A 19,448-nucleotide genomic window follows, 5' to 3' on the forward strand; every position below is an offset into this window, starting at 1 on the left:
ATATTTTAGAACCTTCCATAAGATTTTTTAAATACATCTAAATTTGATTCAAAACCTGTCTTACTTTATATATTAATAAATATTTTTAAATAGGTATTTTATATTAATATTTATTATTAAAATTAAATAATTAAATCATTTAAATTCAAACATAATTAATATTTATTCCTATATTTAAATTCAAATAATTTACTTGGAAGGTGTTTTTTAAGAGGTTTTAATTTTTTAATAGCTCAACAATTTAATATTCCGATGAGTTGAAGTATCGGGTCAGAGGAGTCACTCTGTCTGCTGCCCGACCCGTAAATGTTATGAGAAAGAAAGGGAGGATGAGGATGAGGATGCGGAAACTTTAGGCGGCACTTTTTTTGAAACCCCAACACCAAAAATACCAGTCTTAAGGATTTGAGTTCGAAACCCCCCCAGAGCCAGACATAAACCTCTCCTCTCATACTCGCTTACTATAACTCACTAACTCAGCTATCAAATTTGTCAAGTCTATTATCGTGGACATGGCAGGGGTAGTGAAAGCGCCGGGTGCCTTTGCCATAACTCCACACAAAGTTTCAGTCTGCATTTTGGTTAATATCTATGCTTCTCCTTCTCAAATCTCAGTCCCTTTCCCTTTCTCCTCCGTTTCTCAGCACAACCGCCTCGGCTTGTATTTATTAGCTCTCACCAAGGTATTTCCAGCGTTTTCCCCCTTTTCTTTCCAAAAATGTCCTTCGCTTTTGTATATATATTTTGCTTTTGGAATCAAATGGCAAGTGAAGCTTAAGTTACTGGTCTTGATGTTTGCGGTGTCCAATTTTGATGTTGCAGTCATGTGATGACATTTTGGAGTCAAAATTAGATCAGCTCATTAACCAATTGAGGGAGGTTGGTGGTTTACTGGATCATTGGTTAACTGATCATGTAACTAGTCGGTTATCTTCTTTATCATCTCCTGATGATCTGTTCAATTTCTTTAACGAGTTGCGAGGTTAGCTTCTTTTTTTTATCCCTTTATTGTTTTCATCACTTTATCATCTTCTTTTTTTGCTATTATTACTGCTATTTATTTTTTTTTTGTAGAAACACTTGGGGGACCTGATTCAGGAGTTATGGAAGATGACCAGGTTATTTTGGACCCAAACAGTAACCTGGGTATGTTTCTTCGCCGCTGCATACTTGCTTTCAACCTCTTAACTTTTGAGGTATTTCTATCCTGCCTCATAAGTTGTACATATATTTTGAATTCAATTTTATGCTTTTGTTGGAATAATCATCTGTTTTCTGTGACTAAGATATATATGAAATTGTGATGCAAGAATCAGTATAGAGATAGATATTAGAGCATATTGTTGGTATCACCTTATGGGCTTCGTGGTGGCCATTGAAGTATAAATCTGTCAATCTATATCCTGATATTGATGGTTGGATGCATATGCTTATAAAAGTATTGAAAGGTCGGGAATTTAATTAACATTATACTCACTGCTGTTCTAGTGGAATTTAGTTACATTCTTTATTGTTGAGTTTGTATATATTATACTTAAATGTTATAGGCCTTTGTTCTGTGCTTTTCTTTTAAGTATTTATAATTTTATTTTTTCAGTTAATTTTCATGATCATTATTCTTTTTATGTATAAATAGAAGGTTGAATGTACAGTATGATGGATTCTTGTTTAAGCATAGGCTATGTTTATGACACTGACATTTGTCATGTAATGCAGGGTATCTGCCATCTTTTGACAAATATAGGGATCTATTGTAAAGAAGCCATTTCGAGTTGTTCATCTTACGAGTTGCGTCGGGTAGACGACTCTGGTAATGACTTGGAATCTTTATCTGAGTATGAGAATATGGATCTCAATCTTGTTTTCAAAAAAATAAATGAAGAAATGGAAGCAAGGAAAAGAGCCACTGAACAAGTTTCTTTTCATCTTCATCTTCCAAAGGAACTTTCGACATTGGTGGAAGGTAGTTCCATTCTTGTAAAGCATGTGTTTGTGTTTGTAATTACTTTATGCTGTTTCAACAGGAGACTAATGGTTATACTTGTCATGATGATATGGTTGTAGTGTAAATTTTCTTTGACATATTGCTAATGATATATGCTAGATCACAAAAATTGTATAGCAGAGGCCAATGAATCGAGTTGTTCACTCCAAATCTACTTTCTTCAATCTTAAAGTGAAATATAAGGGATTTTTGTGGGGCAATGTTTAACCATGGCAAGCTCATAAGTAATTCAAAATGCCCTATGCTTAAGATGCCTCAGTTCTTGTGGTTGATGCAACTTTATTTTTAGTTCTCATCCTCATAACCTTAATATGCACATAATTAGGTTTCTTGTTCTGCTGTCTAAACTTTTCTTTTAAGCAAGGTGCCTTGAACTGGAGTTGTTGGTTTTGAAATATGCTTTATTTATCAAAATTGAATGACTCTAAAGTTATTTTTGGTGAATTTGTGTCAAATCTTTACCATTTTACTGGTATTGCTTAGCAGTTTTGAAACTATGCATGCAGATATTGAGGTTTTTGCTGATCCTAAATCAGAGCACAATGACAAAGGCAGAGAATCTTCTTCATATGCTTCTGGTGAATTATTGAGAGATGTTGATCCCAATGGTGGGGTATTTTTGCGCACCAATTGGCAAATACAAGGTTACTTAATGGAGCAAGCTGACACAATCGAAAAGTAAGCCACTTATTGACTTAAAATCTTTTGCATTCAACTTTTGAAATGCTAATTAAATTGAACTAAACTGCACGTCTTCTTGTGGCAGGCATGGCAGTTCTTTCACTTTGAATGCCTTTGAACTGACTCTAAGGCAGCTTCAGAAGTTGGCCCCTGAGCTCCATCGTGTAGGTTGACATTTTTTTTAAGTTGCACATGCTCTTTCTTTCATCTTGCTTTGAGTTGGTATATGACTTGTCTTACTTTTTGCCTCTGTTTTATTGTGGTGCAGGTCCATTTTTTGCGTTACTTGAATAATCTTTATCATGATGACTATTTTTCTGCATTGGAGAATCTTCATCGTTATTTTGATTACAGGTGACTTGGAAACTTATTTTCTTTTTGGTTAAATTGTGAATTTGCCACTATTCTATAGGTGGATATTGAAATTTGGCTCTATATTTACTTTGATCGATACTTGTAATCATACTTTTGGGTTTAAGAGTAAATTTACTTACTATAACTCATTATTGAAATTTGCCACTTTATTTTTGTTTGAGTGAATTTTCTATTGAAATTTGATTTTTTATTGAATTTTGCCACATTATCTGATGCTTTAAAATGTTTAAGAGTTCATATGGGCTATTCTCCTTAAATATTGAAACCTTTTTGTTTTTCCAGATGTGTCCACCAATATTATTATGGTCTGCAGGTTCATATATGTCTGAGGATATGTTTCTTTTATTGCTTATCTTTTTTTGTTATTCTCTTGGCTTCCAAATATAGTCTTGGATGGAAGAAGCTACCTGCTTGAAATTAACCATTCTGATAAATTTTGGCAAAATAGTGCAGGAACTGAGGGATTCGATTTTGTTCCTCCTGCTGGTTGCAATAGTTTTGGAAGATATGAGATTGCTCTGTTATGTTTGGGGATGATGCACTTTCACTTTGGGCATCCTAAGAAGGCTTTGGAGGTAACATGAGAGGACTTTCTCCCCTACAGTATGCCTGATTTGTGCATAACCTGGTAATTATGAAACAGTGGTTGGTAGGACTGTTGATTGGTTGAGGTGACTAACGCTTGCCCATCTGTTCTGGTCTTTTGGGCTATGCATTTGTTTAATTAATTAAAATTTTTTTTTTTTGGGGGCGGGGTGGGGAGGTTGTCAAATATATTTGTCCTAAATCAACAATGCCTAGTCTTAGGTTGTCTCAATATTCTGCTTTGGTTCTCTATGCCTAGGCCAATCAGATTTCTGATGTTGTTGCTTTTGGTTGTTGAGCTCAGTTGATGTATAAGATGAGAATTGAGATCCTTTTTTTTTTTGGCAAGAATTTCATGTCCCAAGCGTATTTGTGGAAACCATTGTAACTTGCCCCAACCTCAAACTCAGCACAGCCTTACTGACAAGCTCACTGGAAGCTGACTTTCTTGCCATATATGTTTTGAAATGGTGATTTTTGTGATGATTTCAGGTCCTAACTGAAGCTGTTCGTGTCTCCCAACAGGTAATTTCATTCTATCAGTCTGATGGTTTTGAATGTTAACCTGTCATATATTTCAATTTCTTTTCATTCTACTAGGTCCAACGGTTTTCAATTTTTGCAGCACAGCAATGATACTTGTCTGGCCTACACTTTAGCTGCTATCTGCAACTTGTTGTCTGAGATTGGTTTCTCAACCACTAGTGGAATACTTGGATCGCCATTCTCTCCTATGATCAGTGTAGGAACTTCTTTGTCTGTTCAGCAGCAATTGTTTGTTCTCCTGAAAGGATCTCTAAAGAGAGCAGAGAGTTTGAAATTGAAGCAACTGGTAGCTGCCAATCATCTTGCAATGGCTAAATTTGATTTGACGGTAAGAATATGTACCTTTACTTGGCAAAATTTCCTTTACAACTTAATTACACAACCCCCCTTCTACATAGGTTATGCATGTTTGTCATTCATATTACCTTGATTGAAACAGAACTATTTTCTTAGGAACGAATTTTGCTGCAGCTATGTTTTTGTCTGTAAAATGGACAGCTCTTTGTACACTACTTTTTGTGCATAACAAATTCTCTTATTAAAGAACTGTCTACAAACTGAAATGTTACTGCACATAAAGCAAGTGCTAGATCATTTGTTCAAGGCTGCATCTCAAAGTGTATTTTTGCATTACCATCTTCTAAACTTTGTTTTCAGAGGCCTCTAGCTAGGCCTCTTAAAAATCTTCCCCGCGGAATGTGGATGACATCATAGCAATTTGACTGATTGACGATGGAGAATATTCTAATAAAACTTGTAGCCATGCATAGTTTCCTTGGGTGCCATGCTGATGTGTTTCTTCCTATAAGGAGATAGAGAATATCTGGGAGTATAGCGATGTTTATGTATGTTGGAACTCCATATATTATAGGATACTTTCTGCAGTTAGGAAAGAATGCATTTGGAACTTCAGAATTTCTGGATTTGTCTCATTTATATTCAGTTCTTTAAACCTTTACACTATCTTATTTTTTCCAATTTATGGTGTGAATCCAAAACAATCACATTTCTTTATTCTGGACTTGCATGGAAATACTTTTTGGGTCTTATGAGCAAGTGAGCTTGAGTGTTCAAATAAGCTGCATGTGCATGAATATCTCATTTGATCGGTTTGATACAATTGATTTTTAGTTATGTTGATAATTAGACTTTAGAATACTAAATTGAAAGGAAATATTGTACAGCCTCTGTTCACACAATGATGTGAATGAGATATTCATGCACACAAACAAGCCCGTGCATAGACAGATTAATAAGCTTTATGGAAGAGGGGACTGATGCTCATAGCTTTTATGATGGGTCAAAATTTATTTCATTTTCTTTTCTCCTTTTATAAGCACACCATCACCTATGTAGCAGCATTAGAATAATCTTTTCTTATTGGTACTTTTAAGAGTTCTTTCCTTGTAACATCATAGACTCGAAGTTTGTCATGCTTTAGTTTGTATTTTTGTGGGGAATATTCCTGATGAATGTTACTATGAACCAATTCTAATATGATTTCTTCATGAACTTGTGCTTTGGTGTGAAAATGTTTGACAGAATATTTGGAAGGTGATTTTCTTTCTCTTTCTCTCTCTCATACGTCATAAGTAGTGAGCATTGAAAAATGCCAAAAGTATGCATTATAAGAACTTCAAAAGAAAAAAGGTTAGTATCAGTAGAAGAAAGGTTCCTAAAGTCCAAAACATATGCATGCTTAAAATATAAAACACATGAAGAACGCCATATCAGAATAAGCTATAGGCTTACTTGCATATCATGTCAGTCTCAGTCTTTAAATTGTTAGCTGCTAGGTTTTTATTTATGGGGTTCATATAAACCTAAATCTAGTTAGGAAATTTGTCCTTTTCTCCAAGTTTTTTACTCTTAATATGCAAGAAAGAGCTAAATTTCTTACAGCAAAGAGAATTTTCAGCCTTGATATCACCTCAATCTTCCATTTTTATATAGCTTTGGTTCTCTGCTTATCCTTGTGTCATGTTTCCTATTGGATTAATGAAGTTATCTTTTAAGATGTGGCAGGGAACTTATATACTTGTTTCTTGTAAGGTTAATGAAATCTGTTGTGCATAGGGATTTTTTTTTTCTGATTTCTTGTTCCTTTAATTTTTGAATCTGTTGTTCCTTTAATCTTTTCTATTGTTTTAAAATATTTAACCTTCTTATTATCACATGCAGCATGTGCAGAGACCTCTGCTGTCATTTGGTCCCAAGACTTCCATGAAGCTTCGGACATGCCCAATTATTGTTTGTAAGGTTAAGTGCTGTTCTCTATGGCATGCTTGTTTCTTGTATGTATGAGGACTTCTGCAGTTGAATTCTATTTCATAATAATATATTATCTTTGCAGGAACTACGATCTGGTTACCACTTAATCAGTGAATTTTGTTGTGAGGGCTCTACCATGACTGCAGATGGTGCTTTTAGTACTGCATGGCTTAAGAACTTGCAAAAGCCCATGGGTTCATTAGTGCTGTCCCAAGATAATGGTTCTAGGAATAATTCTAATCCTTTTCTATTCTTTACACAACCAAGTTCAATTCCTGGATCTGTTATGCAGTTAGTAGGTTCTTCGTATCTACATCGTGCTACCGCATGGGAGATATATGGAAGGTGAAATTTAACAAGCACGTCTTACATATATTTTTGTTGTTTGTTGCACTGCTTACTTAAGATTGTCCAGCTTTGACTTGTCATTCTTGACCCCCGCCTGGCAATTTGTGCATTCGTGCCATGTTTGTGTATATTCTCACGTCATAATTGTGTTTAAGTTATTTTATATGGATTGTCATATTTGTGTAGTTCTGTCGTCTTTGTGTTTCTTTTTTGTCTCGTGTTGTGTTAAATATCTTGTCTAGATTATCTTTTAGTCTAATTATGCTCCAGTTCTTGTACTCTTTGCATATTTGAAATTTAGTCAACAATTGAAGTCCAGTTGATATGATTGTAAAAATATTTTCTTTAAATTGGATTATGTGTCATTTAAAACAAACAAACAAACAAAAAAGCTCATGTGACCAGTTTAAAACTGTGTGGAAGTCATGTGAGCAAAAAAAAGGTATCGAATTTTACTCTACTTCTCTTGAATATTGCTGACTTACAACCCCAAATTTAGAAACCTTACCACTCTGGATTCAACATTTTTATTTGCTCTTTTGACTTTCATGCATGTAATATTTTCCCTGTGAGCAAATTTCTTATTTTAAAAATGTCAAATAGTTCAATTTATTGGAAATCCTTTAACAGTGTTATCAATGGACTTTTAATTATTAAATTGAAAGATTCAAGGAACTAAATTCCTGGGACTAAAAGTAAAGAGACAAAATTTCAAAAGCATGAAGAGTACAAGGACTGGGAGCTTAATTAGACCTTATTTTTTTCCTTGTCATATTTGTCTCTTGCAATCGTGTTGTGTCCCAGCATTGGCAGGTCTGTGATTCTTCTATTGCAGACATTCTTTCCAAGTAATTGACATCAAGGGATTTCTTTTCTAAGAATGATAGCTTTAGGCATTGTTTGATAAAATGAATAAATTCAATACTGAAAATTCAAGTAGTATTCTTTTAACTCTGAGAATTTTAAGTACTGAATTAAGTTATAAGTTGTTCGATACACTATTGAAATGTAAAATTTTATTAGATTTTTTATATACAAATTTGTCAATATTTCCAATTGGTAAAAAGTTGAGGAAACAAATCAGTAGTGAACGTAAAGAATATAAGACTAGTATAATTGCATATATTTTTTCCTTAAATATTCACTTAATACATTAAGTACCTGAAAACTGCTTAGCATTCAACATTTTTCCTTTGAAAAATGTCCCATTAAGTGGTTTCATAAATGCTGATGATTTATTAAATGCATTGAAAAGATTGAAAATTTTCAATGGTTTATCAAGCACTCCCGTGGTCTACAAGTAGGAGTTGATCTGGTGATGTAAGCTACTGGTCCCCTTGGTAATACTATCAGAGTTCTTGATGCTAGCATGGACCTTTGGGTGTCTTGGTGTTTCATGACTTCCTTTCGTCGCCCTTCTTTTCTTCATTGTATCTTGTGGCAAGATCAGTAGAACTAGGAATTTTGCTCTTTGCATTTACTACCTTCACTGCTCTTTACTCGTTTACCATTTATTTTGTTTTATTATCTTTTATGGTTCCTTCACCCACACTTTTTGTGCTTTCTGAGCACGGGTGTTGCCTCACTCTATCATTTGTTGGTACAATTGGCTAAAGCAGGAAGATTCATAATTGAATTATATGTTTGTTGTGTTTAGGTTTTGGTCTAGCTCAAATAAATCTAAGTGCTTGTTACAATTGATTGCTTGATATTTTTCTTCTTTTTCTTGTCTATACTTGTCAGTGCTCCACTTGCTCGGGTGAATGCTTTGGTTTATGCAACTTGCTTTGCTGATGCTTCAAGGTAATAATCACGCAAACCGACCTAGTATTTGGCTAAGTTCTGTGTATTTCGTTTTTACTATATTTGTGTATCTAAGTCTTTCTTAACTTGAGGTTTACCAAACATTGGACATCCCAGTTCATCTGATGCAGCATTAGTGCATGTGAAACTTATTCAACATCTGGCAGTATTTAAAGGCTACAAAGGTCAGATAAAATGTTCGAATGCGTTGCTGCTGGCATTATATTCCTGCATTTGTTTTTCCTACTCTGCCTTTTGCTTGAAACAGGATGATTTCTTTTTAATTGATGATTGTGTATACCTGGTTCTACTTTTACTGAAATTTGAGACTGCCTCCCTACTTATATTTGCAAGTTGAAATATTAGTTAATGTCTGGTTTTAGATAATATTAACTTTAGGCAGAATACATCATGTTTATTTTGTATCCAGATTCTGTTATCTCATGTTCATCTGGTCACTGAGACATAACCAAGGATGTGAAATAGTTAGAGAGAATGAAGTGAATTGATCTATCTGATTATTTCAATTTGGTTGAAATGCTCTTGCTTCAATAGAATTTCTTGATCACAACCATGAGCACATTCTAGCCTATACCTAAACACATGCATATCTGTTGTTATCTCTGTAATTACTTTATCATCGATTTTTAGTAATTTGTTATTTCTATACATTTTTAGAGGCTTTTGCTGCTCTTAAAACTGCGGAAGAGAAGTTTTTATGTGTATCCAAATCACGTATATTGATACTGAAGCTACAGCTGCTCCATGAGCGTGCATTACATCGGTAAGGTTACATAGTAAAATTTATATATGCAGCACTCTTCCCATATTTATTGCAAGTTTTCAATTGCTTTCATTTTTCTGATGATACTAGAGGACATCTCAAGCTTGCCCAACAAGTATGTGATGAACTTGGAGTATTGGCATCATCTGTCACTGCTGTGGACATGGAGCTGAAGACAGAGGCAAGCCTTCGCCATGCTCGTACATTGCTTGCAGCAAAGCAATTTAGCCAGGTATGTGCTTGATATGCATGCCACATTCTTGTGTTGAGGTAAGTTGCTCAATTTCCAAAAATATAAGTTAGAGGCAAATTGTAATGCAGTTTGGATTTACTATTTTGATTAAAAGTTGCTACAAATTTGAAAGGGAAGGCAAACTGAAGCTGATTCCAGGGCGTAGGTTTTTCTGATGCATATTAGTCCTCAAAAACTTTCATCGCTATGCTCATGCAAAAACATGCAGCATTTTTGATACCTTTGAGTTGATAAAACTGGAGTGTGGAAAATATCGCACGCAAGTATTTGAGATTTCATAGAGTATCATCAAGAGTTTGACAGCTTAGGTTGTCAGCAAGGCTAGAGGCTACCAAATGCTATTAACTATGACCAAAAAACTGATTGATCTTTATGTTTCTTGAACAAATGTGATTTTTCTGATTTTGTGTTGTTAGGTTTCACAGTCATCCATTGGGTCCTTAATTTCTATTATTGACCAATATATTTTTACTGTTCCTGGATTTCCCATTTATTATCGATGATTTTTGCAGGCAGCTGCTGTGGCACACTCCCTCTTTTGCATGTGTTACAAATTCAATCTTCAAGTTGAAAGTGCAACTGTTCTTCTTCTGCTTGCTGAAATTCACATGGTATGATCATGTATTTGACAGCTATATATGCAATTTGAGATGGAACATAGCTAAATTGAAATTTAACTATCTATAGTGCTATTATAAATTGTAACTGTATTGCATGAAACTGTTTTAGACATGATATTTATATAAAGACCATCTACATGTCCATTCTTCCCAAATAAGGTACATATATGTTTTTTCTTTTTTTTAGGGGGGGGGGGATTGTAAATTGAAACCACTGATGTTTCAATGGCTTGCGCAGTGTCATCCAACCCCATTAAATAAAGAGAAATTGAACACCATACTTTAAGGCATCCTCTTTGTGTCAGTTTCATTTTGATTATTTGGTCTTCCTTTCTTCCAACACAGGCATTGTCTTTGTGTCACATCTTTGTCAAGGGGAACTTATACAAGCATTTTGTGCTTGTAATATCCGTACCTTCTATCTACAAGCATTTATTTACAATCTCATCTTTCCCTATAGACCAACAGATTGTTTTATACCATCCTTATCTCTGTTATACGTGTCCAAGATGCATACTTTTGGGAAGAAAAATGGATTATTGTATAGACTAGACCTCAAAGTGTTGAAATCTTGATATTTTCCTTATTTGGTGTCACCAGAATTCAGGAAATGCTGTCGTAGGCCTTCCCTATGCATTAGCAAGCCTTTCGTATTGTCAGACATTTAACTTGGATCTTCTTAGAGCATCAGCAACTCTTACACTGGCTGAATTATGGCTTTCACTTGGATCCAATCATGCAAAGACTGCTTTAACACTTTTACATGGTGCTTTTCCAATGATTCTTGGCCATGGAGGTTTGGAACTCTGTGCTCGGGCCTATCTTACAGAAGCAAAATGTTATCTCTCAGATCCAAGCTTCTCAGGTATTATTTTTATCATCCTCTTACGGCATTTATACCTAATTTTATTAATAAGTAGAGCAGGTGTGCCTTCCTCTTCTTTTAAGGTCTCACAGGATTGGGGATGTAGGAAAGGTATATCATGACTTGTTAGATTGACAACTATCTGGCTTGTTTACTTTTCTCCGATGCATGTATGAATCGACTTACCTTTCACCAATTAAATTGATTAGCATTGAGTGTTCTAGATTTATTGAAGTGAATAGACCTCTATCTTTGGTGAAAAATGAGAAATTATGCATTAAGATACATATTTCTATGTAAAACCAGACAGTTACTTAAACTTCTAATGTATGCTTAGAGGCAGTTGAGTTTTACCATGCTCATTATCTAGGTTTGGATTTACATGAAAAATGAAGACTGAGGAAGTTCTTTTGGAAATAGAGAACTAGCTACAAAGGGTATGTTGAATATTTGCAGAGCATGGTATGTTGGAATTCAAATCTAGATTGGACAATTGGGGACTGGGAGCAAGACATTAGTCCCTCAATAAGGGGTCAAGTTTAAGATGAGTGGAATAATTGTTGTTTGGTTATATAGAGGATGCAAATAAAAAGTGCAGTTACAAAATAGGATTATTTAATAGAATTTGAAATTATGAAAAGGAAATTAAGTGGTATTGATTTGACTGGTTTAACAATGGAAATGGATGCGGTAAAGGTTGTGAGAATGAGGATGTTTCTTAAACTTGATGGAGGATATGCTTACAAAGAGCATATTGGACCAGTCATTTTTCCAACTACCTTGTATGGTTTACGGTGCCTAAAGTGAAAACTCTTGTCAAAGGCACTGGACTACTGCTTCTGGTCACAATGGGTGGTATGTTAGGTCATCCTGGATTGAGTTGGAAACAAGTTAGAAGTGTTTTAGTTTAAGTTCTTTCAGAACAGGCTTTGGAACAGTCTAAAGCAACTTTTCTTATCGAATGATGCTACAAAGCTCTAAAAGTAATTCATCTGATCAGAGTGGTTAAAAGTTCAATATTTCAACAAAGACATAATTATAATTTTTAATGACTTGTAATTGAAGTATGAAGTTCTTTTTGTAAAAGATCCCAACTTTTAGGATAATATGAAATTGGCCCAATGTTTTTTCCCTTTTCCTCCATATCCTCCTTTTTGTTAAGCTTGTTTGAATTGTAAATGTTATGTACTTGCACTGCACTAACTTGTTGAGTTTCCTCACCAGTTTCCAGAAATCCAGAACTTGTGCTGGATCCCTTAAGGCAAGCTGCAGATGAGTTGCAAGCTTTGGAGGTTAGTTGACTTTTGATATGGAATGTCTACATTCTTCTTTCTCCTTTGGAATGCTTAGCATTTATGTCTTCAAGTCAAGTTCCAGTATATTTTCTGCTCTTAGGTTTAGCCATTGACAGAAGTAAGAATTCCATAAAAAAGAAAAAAATGAAACAAGAACCTATGCATTTCATTGGTCGTTAGTATTCATATGATCCAATTGTGGGTACATATAGTAGCAGCAACGCATCATCGTTGCTTACTTTTGCTTTCATAGCAAGTATTGGCATTGTTATTAATGGGATGAAACTTGTTTTGGTCCTCAGCATCATGAATTAATGGCCGAAGCTTTCTACTTGATGGCCATTGTATTTGACAAGCTGGGGCAGCCAGAACAGAGGGAAGAAGCTGCATCTTCTTTCAAGAATCACGTTATGTCTCTTGACCATCCTCATGACGTGGAAGATCCCATCCAATCCGATACCCTCTTAAACGCCTGAGCCCCGAGGAGCATAATTAAAGTATGGTAAGCGGGTGTTTTGCCCATTCCTTTTTGATGAATTAATTATAAGGCTGATTATATGATTGCTGAAAATTGGATGGTCTTTTATTTAACACAACTGATTGAAAAATTATGTTGATTATATATCGTGATTAGGTTATTGTGTTTGGTGAAAATTCAGTGATTTTAGGCGAGGTTGATCATAGATTTGCTTTGCCTTTGACAGTGATTTTGTTTGAATATAAAATGATCAATAACTTGTAACCCGAGTAAAATGAAAAATTAATTATACCGACTTTAATATGGGAATTAAAATTTTGTTCTCTCAAAATGATGATTAAAATTATTTTAATTTAATTGAAAGATAAAATATGAGGATTCATAAGTAGAATTTGAATGGATGATCTATGAGTCCTTAAAATTCGATTGGTTGGAACTCCATTAAAAAGATTTAATTGGTGATTAAATGACATCATAAATATTAAATGATGTTGATTGAGTTTTAGTTTGGTTAGCACTAGCATTGTTGGAAGTGTCAAAAGACATGAGTTTGAATACATTTTTTCTTATATGATAGGTAGAATTATTCAAAGTTCATTTTGGCCTTTAAATAGAAAGATAAATCCGTGAAAGTGTGTTTAAATTTATGTCCTTTTGCATTGATAATAATATCAATTAAATTAAGACTCAATTTATAATTTTAAGCAATTTTATATAAAAAAATATATAGTTATAATCATTCGAATTTTGACATCTCTCTTATCAAATCTCAATTATTTACCATCAAAATTTTGAAGTCATTTTATCTCAATAGTAAAAAAATAACGTATTCCATATTTATCAAACTAGTACAAGTTTTGATGGAAAAGAGAAATTGACTTGAAATCAATTTTACCTTTATTAAATTTGATAAAATAAGTTATTATTTCCAAGATTATATATTATTTATAAGTAACACATCATTTATAGCATTATATATTTTAAGTTCTATAAAACTGAATCTTATAAAGGTATTATAAAAAATATAGATGTTTAATATTTTAATATTTTATAATGTTATTGAATTAATTTTTAATTTTTTAAATATATAGTGTTATAAATTATAATTTATTTAAGAATAATATTATAATATTAAAAATGAGATTTATAATAATTGTAAAAATCTTTGGGTGAGAAAAGAGAACTTTTATGCACATCCATCAATTAGTCATTTTATTATCACAAGTTGCGGATCAAAGTTCATGACCATTGTGCACAACATGTCCCATGGAGGTCAACTAATTAAATAGGATTCATTTGATCCACTTGAATTGACCCGATTCGTAAAATTCAGGAAGAAGCTCATCTACTTGAAGCCTTGGTGGCCTAATGAAACACTCTAGTAAAACTAGAGTTATCAGGATAATTAATTTAACTTTTAAGGGATAAAATGTATAGAGTGTAAAACTCATAGGACTCTCATTTTGTAGATAGGCACTAATTTCTATTTTTATAATCATCTCATTGAATTTGGGGGAGTTCAACTATAAATAGAATATATTCCCTATTGTATTTTGTTCTTGAGTTAGAGAATATATTTGAGAGCATTCACTCGAACACTTAGTGTGCATTACTTTCTTGTGGCTTTTCAAGCTTTTTCATTACTCTTTTGCTTTTGAGTTGCTTTTGTGCTTTTGAGTTGCTTTTGCTCTATTTTCTATGATTTAGAGAATTTCTTAAAGAATTCTCACTTTTCGGCAATTAGGCTGACTTAGGCAAATTCGAAGTAAAGAAATCACTTAAGGTCGCGTGGTTTGCTAGACTTAAGTTCTAGCCCCGTGATAGTTGGTATTAGAACTAGTGTTAAAAGGTGTCGGCTGAGATGTAGAAGGGAGTAGGCGAATAGATTGAGACTATGAAGACCCGTGGGAGGGCAAGAAAGCTAATAGCTCGAGGGATATACTATCAACTTTGGAAGGCAGAGTTGTCAAACTAGAGGGTTCTATGAGTGATGTATCACAGAGCTAAAATCGATGCAAGTTCAGCTCAAAAAACAAGTGGTAGAGGCCCTCAGTGCTAATGTTGATTCAGTGCAAGGGGTCCTCAATATCGTTGTAGGTGAGCTGACTGAGAAGAGTTATGCTCTCGAGGCTATGGTGTCGACCTTGAAGGAATACATTAAGGAGCTCAAGGGAGAGCTCAATATTTGCAAAGTTGCTTTGGGTAATAGGGTGTTGGCTACGGCACCCAAGCCTAAGGTAGATGTGTAACACCCCTTACCCTTATCCAATACCGGAACAGGATACGAGGCGTTACCGGACTTAAAATTTCTTGAACATCTAAAACCGTGTCATAAAATTTTGTCAACATGTATCACACTATAATTGGACATCCGAATATCCAATTTTACATTCGCTTTCCCATACACATCGTCATTCATGAAATCATTTATAAACCACCTCCACAACATTCAATTATACAATTACCACATACATGAATAACCATATCATAGGCGTATTGGCCATCTCCAAATAGCCTTAATCAAAAAGAACATTTATTAAATAAGGGTCAACATTTTAGGCCATAAGAAATATGACATATATGACAAAACGACCAAACCTACTATACATCTTGTAACCCAAAATTTATGTATCTAGATATACCAAGTGTTCTAATTGATAGTGTGGGCAAATCTCAGCGTCCACCGATTCCCGAGCTAACTTGGCGATACTATAAGGCAAAGGAAAAGAGAAGGAAGTAAGCATAAATGCTTAGTAAGTTCATATGAAAATAATAAGAAATTATTAAACTTGTGTGGACAAATCCTCATAATAATTTCTTATGATGATATAATCATTATATCACATTCTTACACTTTATTACTAATATTCACATTAATCATCTACTTGAGTCTTTGTTACTAAATTATTTATTTCTCGAGCTACTGAACTCCAAATGAAGAACCGTAAAATTTTCCTGAAACTAGACTCACATAATTTCTTACCATAGAAATTTAAGAATTTTGGTCTAGCCAATTAATACAGTTTATTCATTAAATTTACCCTGTTTCCTTGTCCAACAATTCGACACTTCTTCACAACGAATCAATTTTCTCCCCGTACAAAATTCATATGATGTTCTCGTTTATTTCACTTGAAAATAGACATAATAAGGATTTCAAACATATAAATTATACTCCATATTTACTTTTGTACAATTTTACTGATTTTTCAAAGTTGGAACAGTGATTCAAACTCATTCGACCTGTCTCACCAAAATTCAAATACCTCATAATTCACACTTCTTTTGCTTACTCTGTTTCTTTTATGGAAAAATAGACTCATTAATATTTAATTTCATATCTCACCCAGACTTTAATTCAATTTCCACCATTTTTGTGATTTTTGAAGTTATACTAATGTGCGCCCACAACTGTTTTAAGGTCAATTTCACTCATTCATTAATTCTTTGTGTCCACTTTCATTTATATACACTTACACCAAAGCATATTATATCTTGGCACACAACAATCAAGTGATCATAGACACATCTTACTTGTTTGCATCCTTATCAATAATGCATCATAATCTGAGCACATTATTTATGAATCTCATATACATACCTGTGCCTAGTCATAATACTCACATATCCTACTCTTACTTATCTTGAGCATACTCCTTGAATTTCCCGTTGAACTACTTGTAATATTAGGGATGTTTGGGATATCTCGTACACCTGGTAGGACACCAATGCCATATCCCAGATATGGTCTCACATGGGATCACATATCGGTGCCGATGTCATGTCCCAGACGTGGTCTTACACTAGCACTCAAAACTCATCTCGAGTCGATGCCATAATGAAGTTGCACAATTAGTGCTCTTTCTCATCTAACCAAGTTGCTCTCGGTATCGCACACTTAGTGCCCGTTATACATCATCATCATTTTAATTTCGCACACTTAGTGCCCATTATCCAACATCATTATTTTAATTTCGCACACTTAGTGCCGTTCATATAGTCATAGCTATTTCATACCCGCACACTTAGTGCTAAACATCAATAAATCGCATTCACATCTATTTTTACTTTCCGAACTAAAACGCATTTGGCTATATATATATATATATTTGCATATTTCATTTCAGCATATATATAATTAACATTCATTCAGAATTTAACATCTAATTGCTTATAAACTTACTATACGAACTTACACATTCTCGTAACATTATCGAATACTCAATGTTTCATACACTAATTGCCATCGTATAGCTGAAGCTATCATAATCTCGCACACTAAGTGCCTTACATAGCCGAAGCTATCTCAGTCTCACACACTAAGTGTCATAAATAGCCGAAGCTATTCCAAATCGCACACTAAGTGCCATAAATAGCTGAAGCTATCTCGAATTTCATATTAAGTGCTAAACATAGCTGATTTATCGTTAAACGTGACTGTATTCTCGTGTATACAATTTATGAAATAACAAAGCATTAAAAGCATAATTGTAACAATGATTAAGCAGCGTCGAACTTACCTCAACGCGAGTCGATTATTTTGATTGACATTTCCGTATTTGGTCCAAATCTCGATTTCTTTGATCTATAATGTCACATTTCACTTAACTATCACTCACATTACTCATTTTAATACAAAAATCATACTACGGAAAATTTACAATTTTGCCCTAAACTTTTCATAATTACAATTTTGCCCCTAGGCTCGTAATATGATTTTATTCAATTTCCATAACATTCAAGGTCAGCCAAACCTTTTCTCTTCTAAAGCAACCTCAAATTCTTATTATTTACAACTTTTAGGAGCATTTACAACTTTTACTAATTAACCCGTTTTAACCATTTTCAACGAAAATCACTTAGCAAAAATCGTTCTCCTAACCTCGTGCACCCTTATTCTATCATTAAACATCAAAATGCACAAATATCTAGCATGGGTCAATTTTTAAACTTCATTTTTCATGCAAATAAATAGTAAAAATAGAAAGGTTAAGCTTCTAGGATCTCAAAAATACGAAGAACATTAAAAACGGGCTCAAATGAACTTACAATTGAACTTTGAAAAAACTTGAAACCCTAGACATGGCTTGCTGAAAGTTTCGGCAGCATGGAGAAGAGAATGAGCAGATTTTTGGGTTTCAATTTTGTCTTTTATGCCTTAAAACACCCAAATGACAAAAATGCCCTTTTTACTATACCTTCAATTTTTACCCTTCCATGACTAGTTTTGTCCATAACGAAATATGATGGTCTATTTAAAGACCTCTAATTTAAACCCCCATTTAAAACAAGTACTTATGTTCTAGAACTCATATTTTGCAATTAATACAATTGGATCCCAATAATAAAATTGGGCACTTAATCGATAAAATTTCTTAACAAAATTTGCACACCATCACCCAAACATATCATAGACTCCAAAAAAATTATAAATTAAATATTTCTACTTCGAGTTTTTTTTTTTTGGTCTTGAAACTACTGTTCCGACTAGGCCTTATTTTGGGTTGTTACAAGATGTCCCAAAGTCGAAAGAGTTCAATGGGACGAGATCCGTAAAGGATGTGGACAACTTCTTTTGGGGAATGGAGCAATAGTTTTATACCAAAGGCATCACGGATGATGCTACCAAGGTAAATTTTGTTGCCATGTATTTTATTAATGTCGCTTTATTATGGTGGCATCGTAGGCCCATAGATGAGAGACGAGGTGATATCGTTATTAGGACTTAGGAGGAGTTTCAGAGTGAACTCAAGGGGCAGATTTACCTGGAGTATGCTGAGGATGAGGTTCGGGCTAAGTTGCACCAGCTTTTGCTACACTGCACAGTTATGGAGTATGTGGATGATTTCAATGAGTCGATGCTCCAAATTTTTGATTTGGGTGAGAATGAGGCATTTTTCTCATTTAAGCATGAGCTAAAGCCATGAGCGAAGCAAAAGTTGCCATACCGTGAGTTGCAATAACAATTCTACCAGTTTCTATAAAAAAGAGATATTTACTTTCCTACTAAAAGTAAGAAAAATATTCATGATTCTGTGTTTGATTCGAAATTGGTCGAATTCACACTCAAGGTAGTTCATGGTACGAAAATAGCGAAAAAAGTCATTTGGTTGAAAGCCGAGAATGTCTAGGATCCGTCTCGCTTAAAGCACAGATATTATTTCAGGAAAAAATGTTTATTGCTATAATATTACAAACTGGTTCGATTTTCAAAATTTTTATTTTTCTGCTGTGCACAAAACGATTTTCGAACCAAATTTTTTCCAACAGTTTGCCAGATTAAGTTCTAGTCCCGTAACATATCATATCCATCAATAGATATAATTTTATTAAGTTAAAAATATGTAAAAGAAAATAAAATATGTTTGATCAAACCGATTCCCGTCTCCAATAAAACATGTACTAATTTGGTAAATATTGTAAAAGTTATATTAGTTTGATTTTTTTATTCTTTTGTATTATTGGGATAAAATAACCGTGAAATGGTCCAACACATATATATTTATTATTTTGCCAGAAAATCTTTTGATTCCTATAAT

The 19,448-nt window shown here is 33.9% G+C and overlaps 1 protein-coding gene and 1 long non-coding RNA gene across 2 annotated transcripts; one reads left to right on the plus strand and one right to left on the minus strand.

Moving 5' to 3' along the window:
* Positions 1-269: 269 nt before the first annotated feature.
* On the plus strand, positions 270-13,173 carry LOC105803508 (anaphase-promoting complex subunit 5). Its single transcript, XM_012635731.2, has 20 exons — positions 270-683; positions 823-982; positions 1,075-1,196; positions 1,717-1,963; positions 2,512-2,683; positions 2,772-2,850; positions 2,955-3,040; positions 3,510-3,636; positions 4,139-4,171; positions 4,272-4,520; positions 6,374-6,451; positions 6,546-6,808; positions 8,555-8,614; positions 8,732-8,799; positions 9,293-9,398; positions 9,489-9,630; positions 10,164-10,262; positions 10,872-11,136; positions 12,361-12,428; positions 12,734-13,173. Exons 1-20 carry the CDS (start codon positions 513-515, stop codon positions 12,905-12,907), a joined length of 2,769 nt encoding a protein of 922 aa, XP_012491185.1. The 5' UTR covers positions 270-512; the 3' UTR covers positions 12,908-13,173.
* Positions 13,174-15,323: 2,150 nt separating this feature from the next.
* LOC105803510 (uncharacterized) lies at positions 15,324-19,314 on the minus strand. The gene is made up of 3 exons (XR_001136471.2): positions 17,959-19,314; positions 17,430-17,494; positions 15,324-15,618 (listed from the first exon to the last, which is right to left on the minus strand). It is a non-coding gene; the product is annotated as an uncharacterized LOC105803510 (long non-coding RNA).
* Between the last annotated feature and the right edge of the window lie 134 nt (positions 19,315-19,448).

The sequence above is a fragment of the Gossypium raimondii genome, chromosome 11 (assembly GCF_025698545.1).
Source record: "Gossypium raimondii isolate GPD5lz chromosome 11, ASM2569854v1, whole genome shotgun sequence".
Taxonomy (NCBI): Eukaryota; Viridiplantae; Streptophyta; class Magnoliopsida; order Malvales; family Malvaceae; genus Gossypium; species Gossypium raimondii.